Source organism: Camponotus floridanus, unplaced genomic scaffold (assembly GCF_003227725.1).
Source record: "Camponotus floridanus strain SB8 unplaced genomic scaffold, Cflo_v7.5 scaffold19, whole genome shotgun sequence".
Classification (NCBI taxonomy): Eukaryota; Metazoa; Arthropoda; class Insecta; order Hymenoptera; family Formicidae; genus Camponotus; species Camponotus floridanus.
This window is the reverse complement of record NW_020229314.1, coordinates 1,716,751-1,738,747: the sequence shown is the minus strand read 5'-3', so window position 1 is coordinate 1,738,747 and position 21,997 is coordinate 1,716,751. Positions and strand designations below refer to the sequence as shown.

Here is a 21,997-nt window from a genome sequence, read left to right as displayed (position 1 = left end):
GAATAAATTTTTGAAAAAAAAAATTCATTATATATGTAATCAAAATGTTGTTTTACAACCTTATTCATTTTATAAATAGACTTTCAAGAATAGTAAAGAATATTCCTTTTAACTCTCTCAGCTGTTCTGAAAATAAAAATAATTTTATCGAATGACAAAATAATCGAAAGACAAAATTACAAAAAAATATAACGTGTGATTTGTTACATAAATGTGAGTAGAACTTTTTTTCCGATTCGAACTTGATGTTCCGAGAACATCATCGCATATTGTTCGAAACTTCGTGGGGTGGCGTATCGCACACCCATTGTTACAATTGAGCAGATGCGAGGAAAGGCCAGTGGTGCGTTGCAATTCTCGTGCCTGAATGCACCGTCATTACCGGCGTGTAATGATCGCATTGTAACAGAATAAAACTTATTATTTTCACTCTAACGGGGATGCGCCACAGAAGAAAAAAACGGTTGGATATATCATAAGCTTCGTGCCTTTCCATATGTGTGAACATTTTTCAATTATATATGTAATTAAAAAATAAATTTATTATCCATATAATTTGAAAATTTAATATTGCTCAGTTTCAAAGATATTTAAAAAAATCATTTTATAGAGAAAGATATATAAATGTATATAAGTATAAAATTTTTCTAATAACAGTATTTTTTTCCGCAAAATAAAGAGATAGCGGCGAAGAAGAGAACATCGTCCTTTGATCTTACAATATATCCGAATGAACCCGGAAAGATCGGTGCTACGGATACGAACCGGTAATTATTTCAAAACGACCGTCCTTCGGCTCGCTATTAGGTCTATCAACGATCGCGATGAAGCAGATAAGATCTTCGTCCTCCTTTTTGTGTCGATATTTACCAGCGTACTTCAGATAATATCCTCTTCGAGCCTGAAAGAGAGCATCTGGCTTCTCCACGTGACCGGACGTCCCTTTGTGTTCGATTTCTTTCTTATCGTCGAGATGATCGCAGCCAGAGTTCGATCGAATTCATCGGAACGCTGCAAAGTTGCAACGCTTTGACGTTTCGCTCAGAGATTAAATTTATACAAGTCTAATTAATATTTCTAATTTTTTCCAAGTCATTATATCTCTTCCAACTTCGAAGAAAATAAATATGAATATATATATGTAATTAACTCATGAACGATCAAAAATGAATAAGTAAAGATTTTACGTGAAAATTACAAAAAATACAAGAAATTATTATCTAAGAAAAATCAACCCTTTTATTAATATATTGTTATTTCGATGATAAGAGTAATATGAAAATCATATGCCTTCTTACAAAATTGGATCATCGTTTAGAAGAAGATCGTAAATAAGACGTTAAACGGAATAAAATTCTTCATGGTTTCCTCGCGTTGATTTCTGGTGCCTCCTTCACAATTTTTCTGAATCCGTCAGCGAGGCGGAATAAGAGCAGTCGACGCATGCTCATCGGCCTGTTATAATTTCGGTTCTATTAGCCGCGCGCGACGGGGCCCTAAGCTCCGAAGGGATTTTCGGAGATCGTAAAGTTAAGCACGGACCCCACAGAGGTATCCCGTACGTGTATACGCGTTTGTATGCGTATACGCAGCATACACGCCGGTGCGTGGCATGGTGGAACGGGGGCGAGAGTGGGCCCCCGTTGAAGAGGGTCCGCGGAGAGAGAACGAGGGAAAAAGAAAGAGAGTATACTGTCAAGTAGCATCTTGACACGGGGCTCACAATGGCTACTTGTTAGCGCGCTGCGCCAACAGCGAGGGGAAAACGAGCCTCAGACACTTGCCTTTTTCACATCGCGCTCTCTTGCCCGCGTACGATTCTCGTTACGATTGCGCCGATCACGAAAACATAATCTCGGAAAATATTTTTACTCAATATCGTTATGTTATATCGCGACTATTATTGCAATTCTTCGTTAGGAATTCAAAGTGTATTTTCGTGAAATTTGCATCTCCTCGATGTGGAAAAATTTATCTCCATTTATTTGTTGCAATGTTACTGACAAAACTTTCACTACTGTCGTATGTTTATAACGCGAAAAAATAAATGCGGCAAATATAAATTTTCAAATCGCAGATTTTATTATTTCATCAATTATTAAAGTATGATTTAATAGACGTAGGGTGTATGTTTTAAATGTGCGTGTGAATGTTTAATATATAAATCTGATTATGGACTTGGATGAAGACGAAAACTTTAATATGGATTTAGAGATGAACAAGAACAAAAATTTTAATGTGAATATAAAAATAATAGACTTAAATATCTATAAAAAACACTTGGATTAATGTAACTTGAATTTGGGAGGAAACGTAGATACATGGATGTAAATGTGATAAATGCAGACTTGTGGATAAATCCGAAAATATTAACTTGAGTTAAACATTCAAATTTTAAGGTACATGTGATATTCGATTTCGAAACAGATTACACATTTACTCACAAAGATATCGAGAGTTATATCTAGACTTTGTTAATTAGTACCTGTTGTCTTGCCATTAGTTTTATTATTTTGTAGATTAAATGTCATCGCGACACGTGATATACTTACCCCTTTTAGAACTCAGCAGCATCTAATTTGCGAGCAAAAGATACAGGATATTGTAAGAGGATGTGTGTGCGTGATAAACGCAGATAACATTTGCATCTGTTATTACTTTAAATAACATCAACTTTACTCGATTACAGTTCGATCGTACATCGTGATCTCTTAACTTAAATCTACTTACGCATCATCTCATCTCCCTTTCCATCTTCTCTCGCGTTTACGTACACATACGCACACTTACACATACTGCTCGCTGATGCACGCACACATACACACACACACACACATACACAACACGCTCATGGATAACGACGTTCATATTCATTCTCGGCAATTCGTCTTAGTTAGTTGTGCAACGTTAGGTTTGTCCGCTAAAATACACGAATGAAAACTGGAGAGGACCAAGATGGATGATAATGATCATTAATAATCGTCCTTGCGTCGCGCGCGCGATTCTCGTCTCGTTCATTACATTCGCTCCTTCAACGCTCTTCCGCTTATATGCGCGAGTTACGTGCGAGTGCGTAATTTGTGCAAGAGTCTCATCATTACGATTAACATCCTATTAGTAAAAATTAATTCTTTAACTTTGGTCGAATCGCAGCGTTCGTTTCGTAGAAAATTTCTCAAGTAACTTTCGATCATTACTGCTTTGCCAGCCTAAAAAGTATACCTCGAAAGTAACGACAAAATACGTGAAATGGAAGAAAAGCAACTTCCGGAAGAAAAAAAAAAGAAAAAAAATTGAGAAAGAGTTAGTGTATCTATTCATTTGTGCACCAACTTGTGTATACTTTTGTGGATACTCTTGAATAATTCTTTAAATGAGAAAACAAAATAATAATCGTTCCAGTAATAATTTGCCCAGCGTCCATTAGCCAAAAAGCACACACACATTAAAACAGTTTATAATTTTATCAATAATTTGTCCGTTTAAGAGAGCATAATTGGCTTACTGTATAAGACACTAACGTAAAGCTTGATTAAAACTATCGTGTTTTTACGAACGCGAAACTGCAAAAGAGCGATGGCTTGTTGCATGCTTTCGATTGATCCTTACATCTAATGTATGTCTTTGATAAAACGTACGATCTAGCGAGATTGACTTTAACTTTGAGCTTTTACAGACTGTTCAACACAAATCATTTTAAAGAAGAATAAAAAAAGACATCTTTCTATTTCAGATACTTGGAATTAAAAAAAAAAATTATTTCCCCCCGAATACACGAAGTTATTTAATTGCGTCGTGAATTCTGTCAAATAGCGGAAGCATCCTTAGAATTATTGTTACGTGTGTTTTTTTTTATCTCTCTTCACTCAGACACATTCTATACTAATCGATTCGTTTTACGAGTCGTTAATATTCTCTCTATTGTAACGCGTAATGTGGCACTTTCGAATTGTCGAATAAATATTATTAACGTAGTTTTGTGGGTGCGTGATTATTTTTGTAAAAATGAAAAACACGCAGACCGCGATGAATGTGAAAGGTGCAAAATGAAAATAATGACGGTAGGTATTGTGTGCCATAAGATCGAAGATATTATTATTTTTCACCCTACGTCTATCTCTTTCCTTTCACCTCCATTCTATCCCCTACCCTGTTTCGTCCCGAGGACTCTCTCGTAAGGGAAATCCTTTCTCTCCTCGACATCCTAGATAAGAATCTACAAGGCAATGTCGCAGCTAACGGAATACTCAGGACACCAGACACGCGAGATACTTTACGAATAAAAAGTCGACATTTTCGAGATGAATCAAAACGCTTCTATTCTAACAGCACTTTATACAAGTTTCAGTAATTTCTCTACATTATTTTCTACTCAATAGAAATTATTTAAACGTAATACGTAATTTCTACGTAATACAAATGATTATGAACAAAAATATTAGGCCTATTTTAATAAAAATTAATCATCAAAAAATAAAAATCGCATCGTTAAAAAAAATAATCACGATGCTTGGGAATAAAAAAAACATTTTTATGAGCAAGAAAACAATTTAATATACTTTTCGTCTGAATAACAAATTAACGATTCATCTCAATATCTCGATTTTTCTCTGTCATACGCTCGCATACCTTTCTCCGTCCTCTTCCCTCTTACATTCTTTTCTTTTCGCGCAACATATACATTCTCCCTCTCTCTCTCATTGTCTTTAGATATATTTATGTACAGACTGCGAACTGTGAATAAATGATAACTTACGCGCTCTATCTTATATGATGCGACGAGCATTCACTGTCTACTGGGAGTACCCTAAAGTTTCATCTTCATCCCTAATTGCTGTTATTCAATTTAAACATTATACGCGATATCACATTTTTTATCAATAATAATTACTCTTGATATAATATATATTTTGGTGATAATGAGATTTTTTAAATAATAACCATACTTTCTCATTTTCCGCACAAACCACGCAATCTATGGAATGTGAGCTGCAGAAATAATAAGACATCTTGCAATTTGAAATATTTTATCTCTTGTCCATGTCCCGTTGTTCGTTTCAAGAAATTTTCTGTATCTTTTTGCCAAGAAAGTTATTGAATCAGAATTCTTCAAATTGTCGAACATGAGAATTATGGATTAACTTTAATGGCTAAAATATCTAAATCTAAAATTTCGTAATTGTTTAATCACGAAATCCAATCAACATTCGGTAACACCCGGTAGGCAGCGAACAAGGACGAGATTAACTTAATAATAAGTCGAATGCGTGTGTATTATACATATATACATACAGGACAAACACAAAAGCGTACGGTGTAAGAGGAGCGTAGTTGATTACGGCTAATTAATTAGTAGGCGAGTCAAATCTATGAATTAAGGGAGGCGGGGGAGGAGATGGTAGGGATGGAAATGAATTGTATTCGCTTGTATTCTGCGTATGTTAAAAAAAAAAAGAAAAAAAAAAATAAACATCTTTGTGCAATCTTTTATTCCGCTCGGGCAGAAAAACAGAAAAGTACGGCGCCAAGTATATGAAACAGAGAAACTAGACGCAGGATTTTTCGCCCCGTTGTTTACTTATGGAAATAGCGGTAAACACAAGCCGGTCTAGCCGGCTTGCCACGAGAGTTTACGAACTGGGAAAGTAAAATGCTAATATGTCTTTTGCTATATTTCGTTCGGAAACGTCATCGTCGCCTCGGTATCCTTTGATACCGATTCTCACGGATATTGTTAGAATAAGAGATCTGTTCATAGAAAATGAAATGTTTTATATATAGATAAAAAACTGTTTTTTTGTTGTTGAAAAAAAACGAATAATTTTGATCAAACAAGTCTCTCTTTTCCTTCTTCAAATCTTGATCATTTCATTAAAACACAATATACTAATTCATATTAAAAGTTGTGCATTTAATTTAGTTAAATAACTTTATAATACATATTATAAAGTTATTTAAATATATAACTAGTATATTAAAAAAAAAAAGTTGCTTTCTTAAATATACGTATAATTAATTATACGTATTTACGTTTATTTTTTTATGTGTATAAAAAAAGATAATTTATTTACGCAATTAAAAAATTTTTCTGAACGCCGAGGCAGACGCGACGGTTTAACAGACAGTTATTTTTAACGCTCTTCATACGCTTCAAAATACCCACCGAGAAAAGCTCACGGAGAACGAAACGATATATCCGTAGAGAACTCTCCTTCCTATTTATCTGAACATTACTGGGTCGCCAAGAAATTATTATCGCGATAAAAAAGATATTTTTGACTTAAAGCTCTTTAAATAAATTCATTATTTAATAATTGCATTAAAAAACAATGAATTTGAGATCGCTCACTGGGTTGTATTTAATAATGACTTTTCTTAACATTTTTTAATAATTTCGTATCCTTTTGTAATACGCTAAATTCAAATTTCAATATCAGGATAATATTTTTTATCTTTCTTTGGTGATAATAATTTATTGACGATCCAAATAATATCACAGCAAACCATTCAAGAGTACCTTGATCGACCGGAAGTCTTGCGCCTCACCGATGTGCATTAAGTCTTCTCCTGGCTCCTTTTGCTTTGGGTGCTTGGGGCCCAAGGTCACAAGGAATGGTATTCGCCCAACACGAGGCCGCTATGGTAACTCGCGTGCGACGTCGACATCCCCATGGAACTCATGCCCTGATAAGCGCCCATGCCCATGCCGTTCATCGACATGGTGTTCATGGTGTTGACACCCTGCATGGTATTGGACAGCATCGTCGAAGGACCCATCGGGCTCAACCCGCCCATGGAAGGCGCGATCGCGCCCATCTGCATCGACGTTGCCGTATGCGGCAAGGACTTTTGCAAATCCGCGGAGGTCGGCGTGCCGATTAAATAGTCCTATCGGAGAAAAAAAAAGGATTTCTTCATATTTGTTTCATTCGTTTCCATGAGAGGATAATCGTGAGATGTGGGACACGTGTATTTATATATGTATTCAAATTCTTAAAAATTCTTGAGAAGAATCTAAAGATCCTTATATTTGTAAATTCTTGAATATTGAGTATATTTTTTAAAATTTCATATCTCTGAATATTTAATTTTCTTTATAAAACAATATTTTTGTTTCCTATAAGACGAACCCCATAACGTTTCTTTTTTTTAAGAACACGCGCGCGGAAAAACATGCGAGAGATCTTTGTTATAACGAACATAAATTGAAACAAACATGAAAAAATTGTTTTACCTGCGGGCTGTAGTACTGCATGTAATCCAACTGGCTCTTCTGTTGAGCGCAACTGGGCGGTGGTGGTGGCAAAGTAGCGGTGGGATGAACGAGACCGTGGGCACCGTGGGTGCCGACTTGGAGATGATGCTGCAATTGATGATGGAGGTTCCTCTTGTCATCGCCGCTCTCGCTGCTCGTGTCGTGGTGCTGCATGTGCGGGTGGCTCAAGGACGTGCCGTGACTCTGGTGATACGAATGCGGGCTGGAGACCGTGACCGGAGGCGGAAGCTGGTACATGCCGGAGGTTTGCTGGTGGTCCACCATCTGCTGCTGCTGCTGCTGCTGCTGCTGTTGCTGCTGAACAGCGCAAGAGGATGGCTGTTGCTGCGGCTGCTGCCCGGATTGTCGCTTCGTCTCGTCACCGCTTTCGCTGCTGGAGTCTCCTAAACCCCCGCCGTGAGTCTTGTCCTCCCTCTGTCCACTGAAACAGCAAAGCGGCGTTTGCTTTTTTAAAAAAAGACAGCTAATCTTTCTTTCTCTTTTCTTTTAGAAGATTTATATTTAAATGGAAACGCGTTGTGCGAAGCAAGTTGTGGACAAAGAGCTCCGATTGGACACAAGCCGGTTTAAACAAATTTTTATGTTAATTATATCATTATCATACATCGCGTTTAAGTTGTTATGCTAATTACACCCTATTATATTTCGACGTTATCAAATAAATAATCTTTAGCGGTCATTTCATATATTTATCTCCTCTCTTTTATTCACGCTCTCGCTTATGTTTGGAAAATTATTACCCTTTCATTGTAAAAGAATTAAAATATTATTAGTTTAAATCTTCTAATTATTTCAAGCGGAATTTTGTTCTCATCGAAAATATATCTGTCGAGCGAAGTCAACACAAATATTAATATACGTTCGTCATCGATCGGTCCTTATTAGCCACACATTCTCCATAATTTCATTATGAAGACATCCCAGGGGCTCGATTTAATTGCGTTTGCGAGCGTCGCGTTAAAACGCCGCCTCGCGATAATCCGGCGACGTCGATCGACTGGGGAATCGAAATAATATCGCCTAAGATAACACCAGTACAGGCGCGTAAAGTACCGAGAAAAGGGTATATCCAGTCTCCCTCGTACTTGTGAATTAAGGGCAGACACCGAGTGCGGGGAGGAAGAGTAGGGTTTTAAAGAGGCGCGCAACGGAAAGGAAAAGACGGAAGAAAAAAAAAGGAGAGGGAAAAGAGAGAGAGAGACGCTCTTGGCGTCTCGTAAACTCAATTTAGCAAGCTGGACCTCCTCGAAGCACGTGGGGACCCACGGGTCCGGCCGAGCTTCCCCCTTCGTTTACCTCTCTTTCTACCTTTTCCTCTCTCCCCCTCTTTGTCTATCTCCTCCAGGTATCCAGCAATCGTTAAGCGCTTGTTTTACAAGTCGTTTAGACGCGAGACCGGTGATATCGCACCGTTCGAGCCAAGTGCTGCGACACTTGTCTCTACGGGGTGTTTTCGAGAACCGGTCCTCGAGTACGAGAGAGGAACTACCGCCGCAGTGATAAGAGAACACGGAAGAGACATCTCTCAACATTGTAGAGCAAAATTATATCATTACAAAAACTTTCCGGATTATTTTATACTTAATTAAAATTGAGAGATAAAATAATCTTATTTAGATTCAGATGTTGACATTTAAATATAAACACGTGTATATAATTTTAAATATATTATACACTTCAATTTTTTAGATATTACAAAACTTTATTAATATACAAAAGTAAGGATTTAAGTCAACATATTTGCACGTTTGAAATGCTTCGATAAATTCAAATGTTGGATACAAAAAATATTATTATTAATATCTTTATTAATAATTATTATTATTAATATCTTTATCAATAATCTTTAAATATTAAGATCTTGATGAATGAGAGAATATAATTGATATTAATGTAAAATTTATATTTTTATACGCAAACTACACTGAAAATTACACTCATCGAAATTTTCATATAAAGATACAAGACCTTAATTAATAGAATTCTGATTTTTACAATATTGTCATAGGTGTATAAGAAAAAGATATATTCTCTGTGCACACCGAGGCGACGTTTAGAAGTGCGTTTATCGCGTTGATCTTTTTCTTACCACCCGTTACGAGATGCTATCTATATGATCGTAATTATGTACTGGTTTCCAATTCCTGCACGCGAGAGATAAAATGTCTAATTAGTCGAGACGTCGCCTTTTGTATTCTAGCATTAAGATGAGATTCCCCAGACACTCCGAAACGATACAGGACCGAGTCTATCGCATTGATCTTTTTTTGTACCACCCGTTACATGATGGAACCTATAACCGGATGGAAGTGTCCCCAGGTATGCCTTATCTGTCCGTGGATCGCGCAGTAAATTTATCCGCGTTGCCACGAAAAAGAACGGAATCTTTCGGGGTTATTATTATTTTCATTAGAATTTGTGACTCATCGCGTGCAAAAGGCATTTATTTTCAAGCCGTGACACCTACTCCACGTCTCCGGATCGACTCTCTTCTTTCTCTCTGCTCTTTTTCTTCTCTTCGGCGCGATGTAGGATCGAAAGGTTGCGGGCCTTTTAAATGTTGGAAGCTTCGACTTGATACGACTCCGAAGGAAATAATTAATAATTATATTCTTGCAATTTATCATATTTAAATAAATTCTTGCGAGTCTCTTCAATCGCCTCGTATCAGTTATTTTCTTCAAATTCTTTACATAACGATAAACATCGATTTTAAATAATTTAAATTTAATCAAGCATCTCATTATAAAAAATAATCGATCGCGCGAAATGCACAAAGTATCATAAAGAATCAGCGTTAATCAATTTCAATGATCCTTAATTGAAAACGTTGCAAGCTACATTTTAATGGGATACTCCTTTTAATTAAATCCAATTAATGGAAATAAATTTTATCATGAAAACATTTACATTAAAATTAGTTAAATAAAGTAAGAGATATTTTATGTGTTTAATGAGCGTATATTATATAATATTGCGTTATTATACAAAAGTAATAAATTTTTCATTTTAGACATTCCGTTTATGTTTCTGTCGCGCGCGCGACTACGTCGAGATCAGTGTCAAGGATTATAAAAAATGCCAGGAATGCGACGAGATTTTATCTGCGGACGGTTCTACGTGAGTTGCCGTTGTCTCACGAAAAATGAACGAATCGATCTTGGCGACCGCCGCGGAATTTCGAAGTAAATACTTATTTACAAACCGGCCGATTAAACCATAGCCGCGCCTTCGCCGATCATTATCTTCTTCTTCGTCAAATCTGAGATCAACGACTCTGGTTATTAAGTCATTGAAGAAAGTAAATCATCGCATGTGTAAATTCTTTTCGGCAAATTTAGATTATTCATATAAAATAATATTAATTACTCTTTCATTAATTATTTTGTTTATTAATTTTATTAATTTATTAACTGTTTCAATTATTTATTTTATATTTGATATAATATTATTATATATTTCAATATCTCAGTCGTATGAGTTGAACATACCTGATATAATTTAATTTATTCCACATATTAATCGATAAACAGATTTAATCTATCTAATCAGATTACATATAAAATCCGTAAATACATATTTTTTGTCTCGCATTTCCTTTTAACTTTGATAAAATTGTCTTAGAAATTTGCATTATGCAAACTTTAGGAACGAGCGAAATTACATCGCATACTGTACGAGCGATCTTATAGAAGCTGTCTTTAATTGAGTAGCGCAAATCACGTATAAATAACTAAGGAAACACGACGCCACAGCCGCTCATTCATGACGATCGATTTCGGGGTGAGAAAAGGGCCATGTCTACGTGTAGTATTACTTATGCGTATATATATAGGCCGTCACAAATTAGCATAATTTCTAATTTAATTTCTCGATAAATTCCCGATCGCACGCTCGCCTCGAAATGAGATGCTATCGCGGCATCGCTAATTCGCGTGTCTAAGTTTATATCGCTTGGGACCGGTATACGAGACCCGATAGCATCTTCCCCCTCCTCTCGTCTTCTCTCTTTCTATGCCATGGTTTCCTCATAAAATCGGATTATATCGGCTCTGTCGCCCCTGTGTTGTCGCACACTTTATTCTAGTCTACGTGCGATATTCTCTCCCGTAGAAACGAGTTTGGGTCAGAGTGCGATTGCCGAGTCATAACGAGCCCTTTCTCTTTCTCTCCGTTTATTTCTCACTCTTTTTATTTTCCCGTGTCATTAATAGTATCCAAATAAATAGGGATTTAATTTAATTTGAATTCTTTGAGAGTCGAATGTGATATATCGAGAAACTTGCAACGTACGTGAGAAAAATTTTACTGGACCAGCAACCTCTATAAATCTACAAGTCAGTTTAAATTAGCGTGTTTCTTCTATGAAATTTCCAAATTTATTTTTCGCATTCCAAATATCCCACGCAACCGTCGCGTTTCGCTCTCGAAGAGACCGGCAGTTTTGCCTCCGGGATTACTTAACTCGCTGAGGAAGGCAGAAAGGCAAACTCCGGGGCCCGTGGAGAGCAAATTGAAGATCGGCCGACTCGTTTGTCGGCCTCGGAATCTCGAGGAAAGAAACGGCGGATTTTCCTGTGGAAACTCCGGGGGCTGAAGGATCCCGCGTCCACTCCTCTCGGCAGGTGAGCGCGCCGAGGAAGTTACTGGCAGCTGATTCCATAAGCAGATAGGGAAGGAGAGTTTCCCGGGCCTAAAATAATGGGAGGCAGCGTACCGTGTACACACCGTACGAGCCTCTGTTTGTAAACTATGGCTCTCGCCTTCTCTTCTACCTGCAGACTCTCGAATCTGTCCGGGTGAATTTCTCGCGCGGACACGGGATCATCTGCACGAAATTCACTAGCGCAAAAAAATCGGTCAGGGATTATAAATGATGCAATTTCGACAGGTTCGATTTCCGGTAACGGAAATGATAAGTATCTCAAACTATAATCGAAAGGTCGACGATATTTCTATTACGATGTGTAAATACAAAATCAATTTCTCCTAAATAAAAAGTGGCATATTCACCAGAAAATGATAATCATTAAGATTAATAATAATAGTAATTAAAATTATATTTTATTGTTTTAAAGTATTTAGAATTATTATGTCGATAATAAAATTCAATTTTTTTTCATCGGTAGATTATTATGTGAAAGATTTACAAAGTTTGTTTAGTTTATAGCTTTTAATTGATCATCATCTAACAAAATGCTTGTTTGCGAAGAGCAAAGATTCTTGTATGAAAAGGATACAAATTAAATAAAAAAGAATTACGATTCATTAGTGCATGTCAACAATTATTTCGATAAATGACGCATATCATAGTATTTTAATTATCGTGATTTGATTTGATTTAACGTGATGCATCGTAAAGAATATGCCAAAAAATTTGCGTTCTCGTGCCAAATGTATGAATTTAAAGTCCGCCTAAATTTAATTCAAAAATAATTCAATAATATATTGGGAGAGATTGTACTAGTTTTGCAACACAACACATGTTGTGTTCGCGATGTAATGGATAACTCATAAATTCTGCTAAATCTTTTGAAATAAGCTTAATTCTAACAATAAGAGCGAAACAAAGCGATTATTTCTTTAGAGGATTAAAAAATAGGGAGAGCTGATTTTATTTTTATATTATAATATTATAATATATAATCTCTTTTTATTCTTTTTTATCGAATCATATAATAATAATAATAATAATAATAATAGATTAGACGAATTTAATCAATTTTTATTTAAATATCCAGGTTTCAATTCTTTATATTAAATATTTTTCTGATTAATCTTCGAATTAAGATTCTATTAAAGAAAAGTCTAGACATTATTTGAAAAAAATTCTATTTGTTTATTATGAAGAATTCTACTTCAGCTACTTGTTTATTATGAAGAATTCATCGATAAAAGAAAGATTTACATCTAGTATATTGCAATATATATTACTTATTACTGTGACAAATATATATTATAATATAAAATTAATATTCTATAAATTCTTATTACATTAAAGAAGTTTCCACGTCCGTATTAAAAGGAACAATCCTCTTGTAACATAAAAAGGATTTCGATAAAAAATGAAAGCCCGTTCATTCCATTTCTTTTTCTCTATTTGAACGCGCCACCAACCGTGGTGGTCGTCGACTCGGTGGCCAGCTCGGTCCAGCTCGCTATTTTCCATAGATCTATCAGAGACGCACCGTTATTTACGACGGATCGACGAGATCCCCGCAGATAGGGGGCGCGTCCCCGCGCTCGTATTAGGAAGTTAAAACGCTTTTGCTGTTTTGGGATTTTTTAATCCGGATTACGCCGAACCTGCCGGTACGTCGGTAGTTTTCGATGTACCGCGAGTGTGTCACACACGAGCGAATGGGGATCTCTGTCATCATCTCGTCTCGTCAATCCGTCGGCGTCGTGTGTGAATTAATCCCGGATTTAATTCCGGAAGAAGCCCCAAAGGGACACCCAGCACGAATTCTCGAGATTTCCAGACTTATTATCACGTGTACAATTGACAAAATTGTATCCCAGGTAAATGATTCTCCAAAAAAAAAATCAAAAATATAAGTATAATAGAGATCTTATTATGTCTTCTTGATTTCATTCACGGTGGATATTTTTATTAACGAGAATTCTTATTTTAGAAAGAGAGAAAAAAAGAGAATAAACAAAGTTTAGAATTACTTGATTTCGTCATATGTTCCGAATTGAGCGTGCATCTCAATTTGGCCGATTATACGTGATACGTATTCCCTTTCTCTCGAAGGACACGCTCGCGCGCTGATCGAAGAGGATGAACGCCCAACCGCAAACCACCACAAAGGATTCGTCTGAGATTGAAAGGCGCCACTGAATGCGCAATGCCCCTCGACCGCCCTTTTGCCGAAGAAAAAAAAAAAAAGAAAAAAGGAAAAACACGCGAGAGCGAGAAAGAAAGAGACGAACACGGCCATGTTGAATCGTCTCAGCCATTTTTGGGGACGAAAAAAGACGGGATAGGGGGGAGGGGGAGGCACGCTCGGTGAAAACCGCTTTGAAGAAGACCACGTCAAATCTGACAGCTCGCGGGAAGGGTCCACATGTGGGCACGTAAGGGCCGAAAGGGCCCGCCTCGTTCCCGCTGCTGTTGAAAAAGAGAACGAGCCGCTCGAATCCCCCTTCGTTCCCCTCCGTACCCCCCCTGTGATCCCTCATCTCTTCCTCTTCTTCTTGTTCAGAACCGTGGGGGACAGAGGGGCATTCATTCATGCACGCATTCCCAGAATGCAACGCGCGTGCGAATGTGTCCGGTACACGCATGGGGCTCCTTGGAGGGGGTTCGCATGGAAGGACATGGCGGAGAGGATAGGACTATTTTCACTACGTGAATCCGCCGGAAAACGAATTGAATCGAAGAAATCGGTGGAATAAATATTATATATTATACAGTAATAGTACAGAATATTTTGTAAAATGCCAATATTATTATTGTAGGTTTTTCTTTTCTCGTTAATTGTATTGTTTTTCCGTATTTTTAAAAATAAAAAATATATGTATGAGTTTTTAGGAGAGAAGTAGAGAAAAAACATTACGGGGAAATATGTTTCTACATAAAATAAATTTCGCTGTAATTAAAAATTAATAAAAATTATTGTTAGTAAAATATTCACTGAATTAATTCAGGGAAATCAGACATAATAAGATCTTTGATGATAAAATATCTTGATATTTTTTAGTGGATCGCTCACTTATAGGGGCTTTACGTACTTTGATATCAATCATTATCAAGTATTTTCAGTTTTGTCAAAATTATATAGATAAAATTATAAAAATTAAATACTGGTCCTTTAAAATTTATCTTAAAAAAAATCGATCCCACTCTTGTCAAAAACTTTCTCATAAAATCAAGCGTGAGGCAAGTATTGAAAGAAGTGAGAAATAAAAAATATTAAAAAATGAGATATAAAAAAGAAATATAAAAAAATGTTGATACATTCAATCTACAAGTACAACAAAAACGTAAGTCTCTTTTTTAGACTGGTGTCAACATAGTTTCGGATAAATAAACACATTTTTATATCGTGAAAATTGCATAAGCCAAGTATCTTGGTTCGACCTTGGCGACGTTGAGCCGCGCCCAATTCCCGCATGACATGGAAGTGACGCTTCGTCGCGGAAAATTGCTCGACGTCTCAACGATTTCCTCGAGTCTGTCTTCTCCTCTCTTACCACGCTCTTTCGAGAGAGACCTGTCTCCGATTGCACAATCGATGCAAAAATATAAACGAATACAGAACTACGCGCTAGTAGCGTGGAATTTAAGATCGAGTAACATCGACCGGAAGAGATCGAAATTATTAATATCAGAAAATTTTGATAACGAATATTCATTAGATACATGTATAATTATTTTTAATACAATTAACAAAATAAATATATATCGCGATACAATTTTAAGAAGCAAGGAACCGATTTTTGGCCGCGATGCGCGAATTTTTACGATACAATTTGTCGTTTTAATTACGACATAATGTGGTCGGGGGGATTAATCAACGCCGGGAATTTGACATTTGCAGTCGAGAAATCTCGGAAGCGGATATACGGCGACGGCATACGGCATACGGCGTTGAAATGGGTTCTCTGGTTACAGACACGGGCAGCGCGCTGCCCAGACACCGTGCCCGCTGTAACCGTAAACCGGGGAATGGTACCAGTATTCGCGCGGCTATTTCGGGGCCATGTCGCGGCGTTACAATCTAAACGAGTGTCTCCTTCCGCTTGACCCGAAAGCGTCTTTATTCGCGCGCGAAAATTCGCGTTCGTCTTTTGCGTGATCGATATCGAAAAAATTCACGTGCCTCAACCAAACGTCGATATATCATCGCAAATCCCGCGAGGATTTAACAATAAAAAACTGCTGTCATCCAAATCGCGACTGACGTTTATGAATCAACTGCGCGAACAAAATATTAAATCAAACGTGAATTAATCCAAAGTGGATTTTAATTAGTTGAAAAATATATTTCATAATTATATCGATCGAAAGTCTATGTTTATTATTAGCGAAATTGAAGATGTCAAATAATATAACAAATCATGCATATATTAGATCGTGTTCAATATTGCATGATTATATAAAATTGATTATCAAAGGCTCAATGTCTAATTTATAATTTATTTGACTTGGAAGAATATTAATTGGAGCATTAATTTAGGGGAGCATTAATTACATTTATAATTAACGTAGATCTATAATCCAAAAATTTTTATTACATACCTAAAGTCAAAGACAATCAAATCAAATTTTTCTTCTTTTTTAAAAAAATACCCAGGGTTAGATTTTTTCTCGTCCAATAAATTTTCTCGTCGATTTAATCGCTTGAAAGAGAGAAAGTTTTTCGAGAGTATTTCGAAGCTTGGAGTGATTAATGATGACAGACGAAGTTAGCCAGTCGGACGCCATGTCGAAAGCCGAAAGAATACGTAGGAGTTGTACGAAGGGCGAAGTAAAGTAGCGCCACCCTCTTTTGTGTCACCGGCGAGTCTCTGCTTTTCAGAAGGAGTCAATATTGACGCAGCCACCCCCGTGTCTAACCCTTATCGGCCACCCCCGCAACCGTTACGCCCCCTCGACGCTGACTCCCCCATCTGTTTCTTTCCACATCCGGCCAAAGGCATACTGTCCCTTCCAGGAGAAGCCGCCACTTCGATTATTTTTAACTCCCTTGTCCGCGAATCGATAGCTACGCGCGGTTAATCAACCGCACGATAATCGAATAAGCGAAATTGTCTCGTTAAAGTTTAACGGTGGATGAAAACTTAAGCGCGAACTTACTTTCCATCTATCTTAGGAATCGAGAATGTAGATGTATTATATATATTATCAATATTATATATCTAGAATGAGAAAGTATATATGCATATATATGAGCCAAGTGCTATTTGAATGCCATTTAAAAATATTAATAGATATTACCGGGAAATGTAAGTGAGACGGATGAATCGAAATTAATCGGATTAAACGACGGTAAGAATCATTGTTTTCGTTAAACTTTAACACGGTGCATGTTACACAAGTAATAAAGGGATTACGAAAAAGACTCCGATGAAAATAATCAAAATAATAGGCAGATGCGAAAAGCAAATAAAGGTGTACAATATATTGTACATCCGCTATTAATTTTCTATTAATAGTACTATGTACTATTAATAGAAAATTATGTAAATAATTCATAAAAACCTCAGCAAATTAAAATTCAATAAGAATAATATTTATGACTAAAGAGACAAAATGTCACAAGTCGCACAGAAATAATGACGCAAAATACAATAATGATGCAAATTTGCTGTACGTTTATTTTTAGTCACAAGTATTATTCTTAATGAATTTTATAATTCATTAAGATTCTAGCGAACTGTTTAAAATTTTTATTTAATATATTGCACAAACACATTCGCTCCTCGAGTCTGCCTATTATTCTGTTTAATAAAGTAATGATTGAAAATTTTATACTCGCAAAAATTTCAATAAAATATATACATATTATTCACAATGAGGTGAAGAATATATTAATAAAATAAACATTAAATCGTATTAAACATAAAATTGTATCGTATTTCATTTTTATTCCATATTGTAATACTGTGTAACTTTGGAAAAAGTGCAACGCGTTATTGATATCTATTTTTACATCATTATACAGTAAAAGCATCGGAGTTATTGAAACTTAATCCTTATAAATTTTATCATCAAAATTGTAGAAATGTAAAATATTGCTAAAAAATTATTTATTAAAAATATCTCTCGTGCACTCTATTATGATTTTAACTTGAATTTTATTTTTAGTTTACTTTAATTTTATCTTGCATTTTTTTATCTACTCTTTTTCTAATGATAAAAATTCGATCGAGAAGTAATTATGATAGCATGAATTCAATAACTGATAATTAACTAAATAACTGATAACTGATAATTATTATTTCTTAATTACTTCCCTATAATATCCACAATCATATGTGTATCTTATATATTTTCTATTAATATATATATATTTATCTGATGATTTATTCGAAACTTAAAATTATAATACATTTTCAAAAATGACGTTGTGATAATATAATTAAAAGATTTTTTAATTAATAATATTATAATTAAAGTATAAAGATCTCTTTTTTCTTTCTCTCTCCTCCTTTTGATTTTCTGTAAAAACCATTCGATTGCAACTATAAAAATATGAGACTGTAATTAAGTTTCAGATAAATATCTGTCGAAAGTTGTTTTTTTATCTTTGGTATAGTTAATATCACAACTGTCTTCGATTTATCGTTTCTCTAGCAACAGCTTTTATATTTCTGAAATATACAGATTTAATCGTTATGCACGCCGCTCCTTCTTTGTTCACGCGTAGAATTTTACGACAATGATACGGCGGATCATCGAGTGAGTCCAGTTCGTAGAAAACGTCAGAAGAACCGCACACGTCGCCCGATAAAACGTCGCCACAAACAAACGCGGTGAGCAGCCGGGGCGCCTTCCTCTCTCCGGCGTGCGTTTCGCTTATGCGGCGCGCGAATAAAACGTCCGCCCCTAATCTAATCTAATCTAAAGTGGACAATCTGACGGTACCGGCGGCGAATAAGAGAGACGTTAATCTTCCTGCCAGTAGTTTCCAAGCGACGGCCATGGAACACAATCTCGCTATGTTTACAATTTACGTATTAATCCGTAATAAGCCGAAACTAGGTAGGTATCCTTTTCTTATACACCATCCTTTGAATTGTAAATAAATTTATCATCCGTATATGAAACTCGTGTATAAAAAAAACACGGCATGAAAATTAAACGAATTTTATAAAATTATTTAATGTCTAATTATATATATATATATATATATATATATATATATATATATATATATATATATATATATGAAATATAACAAGATGCTTTTAAATTCCACACGATTTTAAAGTTTTGCTAAGTTACTTAAAATTATATATGCGTGAAAAATTAATCGCAACGCTTCTAATTTCTAGACAATGTAAAAACCTTATTTAAGTATGTAATTTATAGTATCTAAGTATATATAATTTCTATATTTCATGGCACGATCGATCGATCGAATCGAGGTCAACTGAGAGGAGTCATCGCTTGGATCGGTCCTTGTAAGACGATTTAAAATTTTAACAACAAATCGATCGCACGAGATAAGACGGGTTGGCTGGAAATAACGTCTCTCCCGTTTTCTCTCTCTCCATTTTTCTGTCTGCGTCGTCGGATGAAGGGGAAGAGGCGAAAAGACGAGGGCGAGGGTGAGGGCGAGGGCGAGCGTTCGAGGGTTGGTACATTAGCAATGTTTTGTTGACATTGGAGAACAACGACGAAGCCATTACTGGCTTCTGCCAGCGTGATATAGCCCTTCGATCTATCGAGAAAGCCGGCGGACGGCAAACCCAGCCATCGAAGCGACTGTGCTCCTTTTATAATATTATCGAAACGCGTTATTATGTCTCGTCAAATTATTGTTGAAATTTTTAATTCTCACATTTTATTTCATTTTTACAAGTCTATTGTAATATAATTTGTAATTCTCATATTCTATTTCATTTTTTATAGATCTATTATAATATAATTTTTAATTCTCACATTTTATTTCATTTTTATAAGTCTATTATAATTTTTAATTCTCACATTTTATTTCATTTTTATAAGTCTATTATAATTTTTAATTCTCATATTTTATTTCATTTTTTATAGGTCTATTATAATGTAATTTTTAATTCTCATATTTTATTTCATTTTTTACAGATCTATTATAATATAAATTTCAAAATCCTTGGAAAAACTTTTGCAATTTTTACAATTTCGCAAGCTAATTTTGCTTCTATTATATCGATTATGATAATTATATAACATTGCCGCGTGCTTTATACCATAAATTCTTATTGAGTGAAAGAGAAAATAAAAGCATTCATCAAAGAGATCACGTTTTTCGATATCTAAATATGCTTAGGTAACTCAAACATTCTCGTTTTAATGCCAATAATCTCAGCTAAATAATTCAAAGAATAATAAATTCGAGAAACGATAAATCGAAGAAAAGTTTTACGACCATAAAGGGAAGATATCCACGCACTTTGCTCCTTATTTATTTCCAGCATCATACGTTATTGTCCTTGGTCCTTCAGAGCGAGCCCTTCGAAGATTACGATGAGACTTTCCATCAACGGGACCAGCGCGACAGTAATAAAGACGTTTTAAACGCCATATATACAAACGCGGTCGCTCTCTAGAGAAACAGAAAAAGAGAGGGGGAGAGAGAAAGAGCAAAAAAATATACACGGTGGGACCAGCGCGTGCGGCCGGGAGTTTATTTTCGACCGTGAAGAATGAAGGCACAATGCACTCGTGGATGCACCAGCATCCGCTCCCCCTTCGCCCCCCCCTCTCCTCTCCATTTTCCTTTTGTTTTTCGTTTCGATGATCGAAATCGACACATTTTAAATGACATATAGCACGGCGCTTTTCGACGAGGCGGAAAAAATGATCCAACGCGAAACACGCGGCATTTATTTTTCAAGCCGAGCAATAAAATCGATACTCGAGCAAAAGAGGAGAGGAAAAAAAAAACTCGGATGCTTTTCAATCCTCAAGAGCAACACGGCCAGTTTTAATACTGGCACTTTTTATATCCGTTACAATCAATAAACCACGCCGGCCGATTTTTTCTCTATCGTTCTCTCGGAGGGAGAGGCTCGGAGAAGTAACTTTCATTAAGGGAAACTCGATACACGTATTATCGAATTTCGCTTTCCTAATCGCGAGGCATAATCACGACCCCTTCCATATCTTAGGTAAGGTTCTTAAAGTACGCAAGAATACGTCAAATTACGAGATGTGCGCGATCGTCCCATTTATTTAAATCATTTTTAGCCCGGGATCAAGGTAAGCTTTCAGCGAATTCAAGTAGCGCGGAAGCCAGCCTCTTCCCCCCCTCGCTCTATTGCAACGCGATACCGACGTTCGTCGGAAAATTTCGAGAAACGACGCAACGAGGGGAGCAAGTCCGGGGGAGGGGGAGATTATCCGGCGGCGGCGCCGATCATCTTAATCAGCATCAACGCGCGTTATCTCGCGTTTGGGCGATACACGCACGTTCCGTCGTCACCGGACACCGAGTACCGAGAACAGCGACAGCGGTTCCGTTATCGTCGGCAGCGATGCGGCTGCAACGGGTGACGCCGTCGCACCCCCCGCCTCCGCCCCCACCTCCCCCCGCGTCGATCGGTGATACGTCGTCCCGTCTTGACTTGCGCATCGTGCGTTTCTCAAAGTGCAGCGGATGCACTTCGCCGAGTGCAGGATGCTGACGATTCTGTATCTGCCTCGGTCGGCGCGAATAATCGCGCTGATAATTAAGAGTAGGATCGGGGAGGAGAGAGAGAGAGAGAGAGAGAAAAGGGTAAAACTCGTCACCTTTCCTCCTTTCCTCCTTCTCTTATCGACGATTTTTTTTCGGTATGCAAAACACCGTCCACAGGATTTATCTCGATTGACGTTTCATTGTTTAAAGTCCGTTACGACGGGAAGAGAAACGTGGGGAGAGCGAACGGTGTTCCGGATGTTTCGAGAATTCACGGTGTTTATATGGATCCGAGCTTATCTTTAACGCGATTTCGACCTTATATACTTCCGCTCGAGTTTGTCGCGCTACGCGTCTATCTGTAATCGGAATCGATTACCGATATACT

General features: G+C 36.6%; 1 protein-coding gene across 3 annotated transcripts in view; it reads right to left on the bottom strand.

Annotated features, from left to right (window-relative positions):
* Positions 1 to 674: 674 nt before the first annotated feature.
* LOC105248209 (homeobox protein six1a) overlaps positions 675 to 21,997 on the bottom strand; it is a 34,126-nt gene continuing 12,803 nt past the window's right edge. The window contains exons 4-6 of one of the 3 annotated variants that reach the window (XR_003122656.1): positions 7,235 to 7,697; positions 6,518 to 6,888; positions 675 to 1,011 (exon numbers count right to left, since the gene is read on the bottom strand). Coding sequence is in view for 2 of the 3 variants with exons in the window: in XM_011252867.3 (XP_011251169.2) it covers positions 6,604 to 6,888; positions 7,235 to 7,697 (748 nt within the window). In the remaining variant the exon portion in view is untranslated. Of the gene's footprint in view, positions 1,012 to 6,004; positions 6,889 to 7,234; positions 7,698 to 21,997 lie in introns of those variants that run through there. The other 2 variants (XM_011252867.3, XM_011252868.3) reach the window with 2 other exon arrangements.